The sequence below is a fragment of the Camelus bactrianus genome, chromosome 23 (genome assembly GCF_048773025.1).
Source record: "Camelus bactrianus isolate YW-2024 breed Bactrian camel chromosome 23, ASM4877302v1, whole genome shotgun sequence".
Taxonomy (NCBI): domain Eukaryota; kingdom Metazoa; phylum Chordata; class Mammalia; order Artiodactyla; family Camelidae; genus Camelus; species Camelus bactrianus.
In genome coordinates this window covers 21,676,848-21,690,317 of record NC_133561.1, presented here as the reverse complement: position 1 = coordinate 21,690,317, position 13,470 = coordinate 21,676,848, and the positions used below count along the sequence as shown (strand labels likewise).

Genomic DNA, 13,470 nt, shown 5'->3' with positions numbered 1-13,470 from the left:
CTGAGACTATTCACTTTTTAATTTTAGAGCTAAAGCATTTATGACATCTTAAGAATACAAATATTGGCACAAATCATTCTCCTTCATAAAATGTCCCAAGCTTTTGTCATTTCAAGACACAAAACTTACTGATAAAAGGAGTAAGCCATTAAATGATCTGGTTTTTACCCAACTTATGCTAAGATTAAGACACCTTATTTACTCTCTTGCCCAAATATTATATACCTTTACATATGTTTATGAATATTGCACATACATTTAAATACATTATGTGTGTCGACTGAAATAAAAAATGAACAGTGTAAGACCAGTGAGTTTCAGTTTTACCCAGAGACCTTACTGAGGACTAAAGTCCAGGAGACAGACTCTCAGTTCTGAGGAACTGCTCTGAGGTAGTGATGGAGCAAATATATATATGAATTTCTTGGCTGGGAAATGCATGTAGTCAAGCATAAAAGGATTACTGCTAATCACAAAGAACAGATATCTCAAACTTAATGATTTTAGTGCTTTTCTATTATGGGAAGATGCAAGAATCTGGGGTCATTGAAATTCTTCCTTGGATTTGTATCTTAACTATCTCGGGGCCTATCTGTCCAAATCACAGCATGCTTCATTCTGTATTTCCATCCTGAATTCCCTTCAGGATTTTAATTTTGTTCACTTTGTGGTTTAAATTTTTAATTATTCCAGATCATCTGTAATTTTGAATCATGATGAGACATTTCTGGTAAGATGTAACCTTTTATTTTTCTTTCTGGATCCACCTCTGATTTTGTTCCAGGGCACATTAATTAAGAAATGACCACTGATCATGATAGTTTTGGGGAAAAAAATGTTGGAATATTAGCATGGAAAGTATGTTCTTTATAGGTTTATGATAGAACACATATAAAATTTAAAAACATGAGAGGTTTATAGAATTCTGCTTAGACATGCTTTTATTTCATTTCTCTCTGCCTTTATATTGTGTTTTTCTAATTGAGTGTGCCAGGTTTCCCTCCCTCTCATTCTAGGGCAGCTCCAAAGCCACAGAGAAATCAAGGGGAAAATAACAACCTCAAAAGACACTAATGACTGCATTTCAGACACACTCCAAAGCTTAGTGGGAAGGGAGAACACATGGAGGGGAAACAAGCAACTCTATGTTTCCCACTTCTCAGATGTTGGCTCAGAGACTATCCCATGATGAAACACTGAAGCAAAAAAATGAAAGAAAAGCCAAAAAAAAAAGTAAACAAAAAGAACAAGCTTGGTCATGATCTGCTTTCTGTTTCTGGTCCAGCAGGTTATTAGCTTGGAAATTATTACTCCCATCTATCCTCAAAAAATTGGAAAAAAAAGCCAAACAAAGTAAAAACCAACAATTCTTCCGAGAATCAGCAAGGAATTGGGGTCAAAGGGCAAATCACTGTCTCTCACCCAACTGAAGAGACAGACAAGCATATACAGAGAATCATCGCTCACTGGAGCACAAGCCGAACAGCAGAAACTTCCACAGGAACCAGTATGGGGCCAGGAAAATTTAAACTGTAACTGACTAACTGTTGTAGGCCCAGTGAGAACAAGTCAGAGCATTAAAAAGGGGATGGGGAGAATCTTGGGGGGGCTACCACATATTTGTGAGTTTTACTGAAGCCCTGCAAGGTTCTCACAGTGAGGATCTGTGAAAAATTCCCTCGTGCTTCCACAAAAGGAGGGAAAGAGTAACCATTCTGAAACATAGCTGGAACATTTTGCTCCTTTTTATGAAGTTGGCCTAGGGGAAACTATAATAATGGAGCCTAATAAACTGGATTATACCAGAGTCTAAACTGCCTGGGGGAAGAGAAATATCGATCCCAGTCCAGTGCCGTCTTCCAGCAAGGGGAAGAGAAATAATCAGTTCAAGTGCCTTCTCACCTAAAAGGGGAAAAAACTCTCAAACAACCAAGGGGCACTTGTGAAGGTTATAGCTCAGGGGCACAAGCTCACTGAAAACCTCAGACCTAGTCATGGGATTCTACAATGCTTCCCCATACACACTCACCACCACATCAATAAGGCTTCTGTATAGTAACAGAAGTAGCAGGAAAAAAAAAAAAAAAACCTGCATGTCTCAGAACTTATGTCAGAAGAAGTATCTAGGGAAACCAGAGACAATAGGGGAGACAAAAGAAGGATACCAGAGGAAATTTTAGCTTCTAAAACATACAGTGACAGAAAAGAGTAAACAAAGATAAACATGAAGCTTCACATATAAGTCCCACTGACCTCAGTTTCTTTCATTTGGTACGTCATCTCCTGCTTTCAACAAGAACTAAAAGGCACTGCTCAAAGGCAGAAAACACAGTTTGAAAAGACAGAGCAAGCATGAGAAGCTGACTTGAGATACTGAAGACATTTGGGAATGATCAGATGTGGAATTAAACACAACTACAATGAATATACTAAAGGCTCGACAGAAAAGGCAAATAATATGCAAGAACAAATGAGTAATGTAAGCCAAGAGACTGAACTTACAAAAAATCAAAAAAGAATCACAAGAAATCAAAACCCTGTGACAGAGATGACGAATGCCTTTGATGGGCTCATCAACAGACTGGACACGGCTGAAGAAAGAATCAGCGAGCTTGAAGACGTATCAATAGAAACTTTCAAAACTGACATACAAAGAGAAGAAAGAATGAAAAGGAGAGAATAGAATACCCAAGAGCTGTGGAACAGCCACAACAGATATAACACACACACACAATGGGAATGGCAGAAGGAGGACAAAGAAAAGAGCAGCAGAAATCCTTGAGGCAATATTTACAAAGAGTTTCCGCCAAATTAATAATGAACATTGTTATGGGTTAAATAGCGGCCCTGCCAAATGCGTCTGTTGAAGCCCTAACATCTAGTAACTTCAGAATGAAACTGTATTTGGAGATAGGACCTTTAAAGAGATAAAGTTAAATGAGGTCATAAGGGTGAGGCCTTGATCCGATATGATGGGAGTCTTTATAAGAAGAGAAGACACCAGGGATCTGCATGCACGGAGAAAACGCTGATAGGGCACAGCAAGAAGGCGGCCTCTGCGAGACAAGGGGAGAGGCCTAGGAGAAAGCGGACCTGCCAGCACCGCAGTCATGGGTGTCCAACTCCCACAACTGGGAGAAAAATTTTGTTCTTGCTCCTGTTGAAGTCACCTAGCACACCAACACATACATTAAACCACAGATCCAGGGCGCTCACACAACACCACGCAGAAGGAATGCCCAAAACTCTGTACCCGGATACATCTTATTCTAAATGCAGAAAATCAAAGACAAAGGGAAAACCTTGAAAGAGGCTGGGGTAGGGATAGGATGGAACACTTTACATGCAGAGGACAAAGGATAAGAATGACATCAAATTTTCATTTAAAACTCTAGGGCAATCTTAAAAATTTATAAAGAAGTATAAGTTGATACACTTAGAGGAGAAAACTGAATCATATAAAATGCTCTGTTAAAATCAGTGATGGCAGAAAAAGGGTGGATGCAAAAAAATAAAAAATAGAGACAAAGAAAAAGGGAAATGAGTAGAAAACAGCTACCAATATGATATATATTAATCCAACAATATTAATAATTTAAATCAGAATGATCTACATGTAACAATTAAAAGACAAAGACTGTCAGAATATACAACAAACTACGTCTAACAATGTGCTGTCTATAAGAAACTCACTTTAACTATAAAGGCACAGATAGACCATTAAACATGATCAACATATTCTATTTTTCTACAAAACCAAGAAAACCATGGGAAAATGTTTCTCCATATAAACTGACCTATGGAGGTTTATGTTTTGCAGGAGCTACCTAATAAGTTGAGATGGAAACAGACATTGGATGCTAATAGAATAAAATAAACCATTTTTTAAAACTGCTTGAAGCAATACATTCCTGTCTGCCCCAAGCTGTCTCAGAAAAGACATCATAAGTAATCTCTGTGCTTTGGGCCTCACAACCTCACGACATCACAGTATCAACACCCTTTTTATCAGCAGGCGTCCATGCTTCACAAATGTTCTTTAAACAAATGGCGGTGGGAAATTCAAAGTTGGATAATTTGAATTGCTGCTATAACTTATTTGCACCTAAAAAGAAAAACCACAGAAGACATCATTGCCTGCAGGAGTGGTACAGTGTCTGAGATCATTATCTTTTCACTTCTTTTCTTTTTTTCCCATAACCTCTTATTGAATAATTGTTTTATTCTTCACTTGTATAGGATACAAGCAACCGAGACATGAACAGATTTATGTTTATTCAGGGGGAAAACAAATATAATAATAAAGACTACGCCTATTTTTAGCTAAAAAATTGCAAGCTCTCCAGGTTTGGGGAGAAAGTTTAGAAGATAATTCCCTCTGAAAGAGACACCAATTAAGAGTTAATGTGAAACTGAATGACATTAATAATTTTGAGATGGCGGACTCTGAGGGATGTTCTGTAAATGGTTTTCTATGTAAGCCATGCCATTTCCACAAGCTTACCACTGAAACATTAATCTACTGTGCAGTGATGAAACATGAACTGCAATTGTGAACACTAACATATTTATGAAGGACACAAAAGATAGATAGAGCAAACACTGAGGATAAGAATTTGCTTTTCTGCGAGGAACAGAGGCAGTGTATCTGTCAGGCAATAATGATGGTGAGTGAAAACAATTTTGATTCATTAAGTGTGAGAGGACCAATACTTGTTAATTTAGACTATTTCAACCACTTTAGAAAGTCAGTATTATTATTTCTGTCTGAAAAGAGAGCAGACTGATGCTCAGATATGTTACATGGCTCGCACCAAAGTCACACATTTGGTGCGCCATCGCGACAGTATCCGAGGTTAGGTCTGCCTGCCTCCAACACCTGGGTTTTCTCCATGAGCTGCTTCCCAGCTGTGCAAGTGTTTCCTCCGCTAGACATTCATACTCTTTGGTGAAATAATGCCCAGGTAACATCCCAGGCTGGACAAAATACTCTGCAAAGTTCTCCAACTCAGATCCACAAATCAGCAGGTTTTTTGTTTTTGTTTTAAATTATCATCCTTCTCTAAGTGCCTCAGTTTTGAAGAATGTGTGCCTGGGATGAAGAAAATATCAACATCCCCACTCCTGGAAATGAATCACCTATTCTCTCTATTCATCAATAAGTATCCTGGCTTTGGATTGTCTTCCGTAAGTTATGTTAGTTTGAATCTTTGATTGGCACCTGGTCACCCCTGGATGAACTTGAAATTAAGTTTCTGAAATGACAGAAATGAAGGAAAACTCCATTGGTTTTCTAAGGACTTTCCTATGGTTTTCTTACAAAATGTCTCTCCAGGAGCAAGGCCAAAGAAAGTCAGATTTCCATGAAGTTTCTCATTGTCTTTGAATATGCTGTCCCCCTGCTTCAAATCCTTCCCTGCCTTGTTTCCTGCAAAACCTCCCCTCCTTCTTTAAAATCCAACTCAAATGCCCTCTGCTCTTTTGTGAAATCACTTTGGAAAAATGAAGTCACTCTCTCATTCCTTTAAGCTTCCAGATATTTTACACATATCACTGCTGTATTCACTGAGCACCTCACAGCAACTCCTTCTGTATAATTCTCTCTTCTCATCTAGTCTATGAATTACCCAACAGTGTAGATGAACTCAGTCTCCTTGTCATCCCCGCACCTACGACGGCACTTGGCTACGGAACAAATCCTTAATAAATATTTGTAGAAATGACATTCGAAAACCATGTGATATTATCTTTGAAAACTGTAGCTTTCAGGAAGATGTAAGAAGATGACTACTTATAAGGGGCCCAGTTTCTGGAAGAGCTTAACTAAAATCATGTCTGCCGAATCAGGTTCAGTCTAAGTTGACTGAACCTGATTCACTATGATTAAATTTCCTGCTGTATCTTTTATTTTGCTTGCAATTGGCCTTTCCATGTTTAACACAACCATCTGCTTACAGAATCACAGGATGCCTCAAATAATAGTGGGAAAAATGGAATCTGGAAAGGCAAGGGACTTACCACAAATCACAGCTAACAGGGAGAGGTGAACTAAAATTCGGGCTCTCTGAGCCCCTTTGCTGCTCTTTCTAGCAGACCAAGGTGCTATGGAAAAATAATAATAACCCTTTCAAGCCTGTTTACAACTTGTTAATCTATTCAGAATTAAACTTTTTTTAATTTAAATAGTCGCAGGGGCCACTATAACATGAAAAAAGCTGCCACCAGATTTGGTGACTTTCCAAACAAGGCCATTCATAAATTCAATGTTAGAAATATTAGTCCCATACTGAGAATTGTGGTTTTCTTTTCTCAGTGACAAACAATAAAATGCAAGCATGTGTGTTCATCCATAAATACTGGGTGTTAATAATAAAATGAAGAGATATTGCACTGACCATAGTCTGTGTTTTCCGGCTCCCAACAATTTGATGGCCAAAAATAGGGTGTCTGCAGAATGAAAAAAAGTGGAACCTAGGTTAGGCACATAAAGAATTAGTGGAGTTCCTGGTTTATGAGCTGTGTTTATCTTCATCAATTATCTAGAATAGTTTGCTAACAATGTATGTTATATAATCCAGAAAAAGTACCCAGCGGGGCACTATAAGGCTTTTTTTTCACATTTACTTTACTAAGCAGTTGTTCAGCCTCCAAATATGTGCAGAATCAGAAGATATTTAAAACTGTGTACATTTGCTACAATTTTATATCAACTGACATAAAGGTAGAATGACTGATTGCATTATTCAAACAAAAACTGTTAATTCATGAAGACTGAAAGAAGAGTATTATATTCAATAAAACTCATGATGAAATTTATTTAAACACAGCAAATTATTTTTTATGATTCATGTATTTCATCATTGCCCTCAGTAGATCCAGAAGCTCAACTGTCAGAATCTTTCCTTAAGATCTGGAAATCATTTCCCTGGCTCTATTAATAATATAATGCAGCTCTCAACATTATCTAACTAGATTAAAACAACCTTTCCCTGTCACTTAAAAAAAATTTGTTCATAGAGACACTTATTGCTCTAAATATTTAAATTTCACAAGTCAGAGATCATTTTTAAAAAAAACTAATGATGTCCTTTACTAAAACTAACACAATATTGTAAATTAACTATACTTCAATAAAAAGGTTAATTAAAATATAATACAAAAATAGCTAATAGTGTCTTAGTTGATTGCTTAACAATAGACAAATATAATTTGGTGAAATTGTTGAAAATGACTGATGACACTACAGAGAAAATGTCTTATCGGGAAAACCCAATTACTATCATCAGCATTTCATATTTTCTAATGGGGTTTTTCTAGCCCTGCTAGCTGGACACGCTTGGCTCTGGACCCTGAGGAATCTCCATGACTACCTGTCTACTCTTTCAGACTGTTCCCTTGGATGATGATGACTCTGGCATTCAATGGACCAGTGACTGCAGACATCAGCCTTGCGGGCTTAATTATACTTCTTAGTCAATTATATGAACAATTTGCATAGAACATGCATATGTGGGGTAATCTCTGATTACCTGTTTGATAATTCTACCTTCTAGAGGAGGGGTTCACATGGAGAGGAAATGGGTAACGGTAACTGGGGAGAACTATTTGAATCTTTGAGAAAGACTACTCAGGACTCCCAGGGGATTTGATATACCCTCTTCTCTTCCTTGGGAATTACTCCAGTGTCATAAAGAAGGCTACTTATACTAGTTTTGTATCTATGTGAACAAAGTGACAGAAGAAATTTAGCGGGTAAGAAAGTTGAAACACTAGATAAAAGCGGATATCAAGGCTTTAAATAGCACCCTCTCCTTGCAACTGAATCCCACTTAACTCCTTGCGAGATGGAGCTTTGAGGGTAAAATTGGGTCACTGCTCTAGGGAAACCACAGAGAAACAAAGTACTTAAAATCATCATTTCATGTGGATGCTGGTTTCTGAGATACTTCTCATAGAATGCGTTATTCCCTTTGGGTTGCTTCTTTATTTTAGGAGATGAGTGTGTTTCTCTGTGTGTGCACATGCATGCATATCTTTTTGTCTAATTTTAAAATATATACTCTAGTCAGAGTGGTCAGACACATACTTTTTTCCTCAAAACCACCAGAAATGTTTTCAGCTGCATTCTTACAATTTTTCTTTATTTTCCTATCATTCGCTTTAGTGAAAGTTTCCTGACTGTAAAAGTAGATGGATGAAGCTATTTTATCCTGTGAAACTATGTGGAAATGGCATAAAATCAATGCTCTTCACTAATATTGCAATGTTTTTTTTCTAGGAAGAATATTTTGATTTATAGTAAAAGATAATTTAAAGAATAACAAACCCTTATGGTCTGTTGGAATTTAAAAATTTACTTTTACAGTTCAACTAGACTTTAGGACATTTTAATGAATGAGTTTTTCTGCCTTTCAGAGTTGGCTTCTTTAGCTATGAAACTGATCCCAAACTACCTAGCCATCAGTAAGTAATCTTTGGCACATATACTAATGTGATGAAAGTCATGAAAGTAACCTGGATAATCATGTCAGACTTCAATTTCAGTTAAGAGGGGATAATTACACCATTGTAAACGTACAGTAAGTACAAAAATCACAACTGAAAAATTGAGACAAATTTACATACTGCAGCATGCCAGTCAGTTCTGTTTGAGACAAACTCATGCCCCGAAGCTTCTTCAGATTTCAAATGATAATTAGACTCTCAATCACTCATTGGAGGAATTGTAAACACAATATTGCAAGTTTCCTATTTTAATTCATGATTTTAAAAATCCTTCCAAGGAGCTGAATTTCACTTCAATGTAATAAAGAATTTAATCCTGCTTGGAGCCAATGCAAATATGGATGTGAACACCCTAAATAATAAGCAGTTCTCTATTATTGGAGCTTTTCAAATATAGACTGATTAATGCTCTGGTAGACATTGAAGCAGGAATTCAATTATCCTTGAGTATTCTGGAATTTCTTTTGTTTGTTTTTTAAATCTTGGTTTTAAGATTGTATAGTTATTAGATGTACAGTTATGTCATATATAGATCCTATTTCAAATGTGGATGTATCATTAAAATATTTAACATTTAATATTTAACATTAATTTATGTAATTTAAAAGATCATCATCTATCATTGATTTAGGCCTACTGAACTTGATAATGTTCTGCCTGTATCTAGTAGTGATGTAATTAATTTAACATTTGCACCCACCCCCTTGCTTTGTTCTAAAGCTCTTTAAAACCAGTCTCTCCTTTTCTCCAGAATGTAGATGTATTTTTAATGCATTTGTGGGAGAGGGTGAGCTCCATGTCCTTCTATTCTGCCATTTTGAAGCTGCTCTGTGCCTTAATTTTATATGCCATTATCCACTAGTCAGTTACTAATGAACCATAATGTCTAATGAAATGTAGAATACACTTCCAGTAAATCACTGTGATCTCAAGTGTCAACTCTAGGCTCAATGACCAAAGAGAGTCCACAGTCCTTTCCTGAAAGAATAAAGGCATCTGTCTCATTTGAAAATGACCTAGAAGAACTCTTGTCAGTTTATAAGTTATCTAAGGTGTCCTCTTGTCTCAGATGTCCATACGCAAGCAAAGCATCATGCATGTCAGTCTTCACAGGCTTGTAGAAGGTCTCAGACATGTAGAGGATTTGTATTTATTAGCTAAATTCTACCATTGATCTTCAAGTGTTCACATGAGTGTTTGCTTGGACTGCAGGTGGCTCTGGATTATGTGGGGTCCAGAGTATAATAACTTTAGTTATGTCCCTCAACTTCTTTCCTAGTAGCTAAATGTAACTGAAAGATGAAATCCTCCCATTTAATTCCATTAAATCACTCTGAATTTTTCTCAAGCTTTTTATATAAAATATAACTCTAATCAACACATAATTTAGCTTTTCACAAATTGCTCATTAATTAGATTCTAACTAGCTTAAGTCAAAGTAAAATATAATTTTCAAAATTTCTGAAAAAATAATCAAAATGCAGAACTATATGTTACTGGTATGGTATAGTATATTTTTATTAAACTTACTTGAAACCGGTAGAAGGTGCCATCATCCTTGAGTGTGAGGACATGATCCGAGATTGGAAAGAAGTAGCCATGGGCAGCCATTAATGTCCCCAAATGGAGTGCCTCCACTGTTTCATGAAAACAAACAAAAAGTACAGATAAAAGCTCCCTTAAAATTGTTGATTTATAGGCATATAGAATTTTATCTATTTTCTTTTTAAGCACATTCTTGCACTGGAATCCTCAGCATCCTGAAAAGCCTTCCATCCCAGAAGGAGAAGAGAGAGATTAAGAGCCAGAAAAATTATTTGAAGAAATAGTAGATGAGAATTTCCCTAATCTGGGGAAAGAAACAGACATCCAGGTCCAGGAAGTCTAGAGAGTTCCAAATAAGATGAACTCAAAGAGACACACACCAAGACACATTATAATGAAAAATTTAAAAAGTTAAGGATAAAGAGAATATCCTACAAGCAGCAGAAGAATAATAACTTGTTACATACAAAAAGAAACTACATAAGGCTATCATAGATTTTTCAGCAGGCCAAAGGAAGTGGATGACATATTCAGAGTGCTCAAGGGAAAAAAACCTTCTAACCAAGAATTATCACTCAGAATTAAAGAAGAGATCAAGATTTTCCCAGATAGGCAAAAGCTAAAGGAGCTCATCACCACTAAACCAGCCCTACAAGAAATATTAGAGATTTCTTTAAGCTAAAAAGAAATTGCACTAATTAATAGTAAGAAAACATACAAAAGTAAAACATTTTACTGGGAAAGATAAATATATATTAATGTAGTGGATCAATCACTTATAAAGCAAGCATAAAGATTAAAAGACAAATAGGTAAAAATAACTAAAAATATAATAATTAGGGAAGGGATGCATAAAATAAAAAATGTAAAATGTGTCATTATGAGTTAAAAAGTTTATGGGGGAACAGTTAAAAACATAAAGCTCTGGAATGTGTTCAAACTTAAGTTGCAACCAACTTATAACAGCTTATTACTTAAACGGGATGTCATATGTGAATCTCATGATAACCACGAGAAAAAAATTTGTAGTAAATATACAAAAGAAAATGAGAATAGAATCTAAACATAATACTGAAGAAAATAAAACACAAGAGAAGAGAAAAAGAGAAAAAGAAAGGAATAGAGAGGAACTATAAAAACAGCTAGTAAACAATTAACAAAATGGCAAAAAGTACATGATTATCAAGAATTACTTTAAGGTAAATGGACTAAATTCAATAATCACAAAGTGACTGAATGGATTAAAATGCAAGGCCTATCTATATGCTGCCTATAAGAGACTCACTGCAGAAGAAAGGACACATACAGACTTAAAATGAAGAAATGGAAAAAGATAATTCATGCATATGGAAATAAAAAGAAATGGAGAGTACCATTTGCAGCAACATGGATGTCTCTGAAGAATGTCATTCTAAGTGAAGTAAGCCAGAAAGAGAAAGAAAAATACCATATGATATCACTCATATGTGGAATCTAAAAAATAAAAAAAAAGAAGACAAATGAACTTAAATATGAAACAGAAACAGGCTCACAGACATAGAATACAAACTTGTGGTTGCAAGGGGGAAGGATGGTGGGAAAGGACAGACTGGGAGTTCGAGATCTGTAGATACTGACAGGTATATTTGGAACAGATAAATAAGTTTATACTATATAGCACAGGGAAATATATACAAGATCTTGTAGTAGCTCATGGTGAAAAAAGAATATGAAAATGAATATATGTATATTCATGTATGACTGAAAAATTGTGCTGAACTTGACATAACATTGTGCAGAAATTGACATAACATTGTAAACTGACTATAATTCAATAAAAAAAGAAAGAAAAAAAGAAAAAAAGAATAAAAGACATGGAGAGTAGCTATACTCATATCAGACAAAATAGACTTTAAAACAAAAACTGTAATAAAAGACAAATAAGAATATTACATAATGATAAAGAGATCAATTCAACAAAAATATATAACATTTATAAATGTATATGAACCCAACAGGGGAGCACCAGAATATATGAAATAAATATTAATGGACTTAAAGGGAGAAACTGAAAGCAATATAACAATAGTAGGGGACTTTAACACCCCACTTAAATTAATGCATAGATCATCTAGACAGAAAATAAGGAAACAGTAGAAATAAATGACACATTATATCAGATTGACTCAGGAGATGTATTCCTATGATATATATGTTCCATCCTAAAGCAGAATAGATATTCTTCTCAAGTGCACATGGAACAATATCCAGGATAGATCACATATTAGGTTGCAAAGCAGGTGTCAATGAATTCATGAAGATTGAAATTATATCAAGCTGTGAATTATCAATTATACCAAGCTGAGTTATTCTCTGACCACAATAGTATGAAACTGGAAATCAATCACATGGGAAAAAAGAGAAAAACATGATGACATGGAGATTAAACAAAATGTTACTGAACCATCATCAATGGATAATAGAAGAAATCAAAGAAAAAAAATACCTGAAGACAAATGAAAACAAATATGACATACTAAAATCTACAGGATGCTGAAAAGCAGCTCAAAGAGAGAAGTTCATAGCAAAACAATCCTCAAAACAATAAAACCTCAAAAAAAACAATGTAACTTTATACCTAAAGGAACTATAAAAAGAACAAACAAAGCCAACATTGGTAAAAGAAATGAAATTAAAAAGATCAGAATGGAAATAAATAAGAGACTAAAAACAATGTACAAAATATCAATGAAAATAGGAGATGTGTTTTTGAAAAGATAAACAAAATAAACAAAGTAGCTAGGCTAACCAAGAAAAATAGAGGGGACTCAAATAAATAAATCAGAGGGGAAAGAGGGGAATTTACAACTCATACCACAGAAACACAAAGAATCATAAGAGACTACTATAAAATATTATATGCCAACAAATTGGACAATCTAGAAAAAATGAATAAATTTCAAGAAACCTACAATCTTCTAAGACTGAATAATCAAGAAATAGAAAATCTGAATAGGCTGATTAGTAGTATAAAAAATAAACCCATAATAAAAAAAAATCTCCCAACAAACAAAAGCCCAGGACCAGCCGATTTTTACTGATGAATTCTACAAAACACTCAAAGGAGATTTAATACCTATCCTTCTCAACTTCTTCCCAAAAACTGAAGTGGAGGGAAACCTTCCAAACACACTTTATGAAGCCAGCATTACCCTGATACCAAAATCAGACAAGGCCATCACAAAAAATAAATTTACAAGACAAAATCCTTGGTGAACATTGAAACAAAAATTCTCAACAAAATTCAGCAAACTGAATCCATCAGTATATTAAAAGAATCATATATCAGAATCAAATGGGACTTACTCCAGGAACGCAAGGATAGTTCAACATCTGCAAATCAACTGATGTGATACATCTTATTAACAAATGAAGGATAAA

The 13,470-nt window shown here is 35.2% G+C and overlaps 1 protein-coding gene across 11 annotated transcripts in view; it reads right to left on the bottom strand.

Moving 5' to 3' along the window:
- The window catches only part of RGS7 (regulator of G protein signaling 7), a 243,181-nt gene that overhangs the window by 55,530 nt on the left and 174,181 nt on the right, over nt 1–13,470 (bottom strand). For all 11 annotated transcript variants that reach the window (XM_074351782.1, XM_074351784.1, XM_074351783.1 and 8 more), the window contains 2 exons: nt 10,036–10,142; nt 6,396–6,447 (listed from right to left, as the gene is read on the bottom strand). In XM_074351782.1, coding sequence (XP_074207883.1) covers nt 6,396–6,447; nt 10,036–10,142 — 159 coding nt within the window. The remainder of the gene's footprint in view (nt 1–6,395; nt 6,448–10,035; nt 10,143–13,470) is intronic.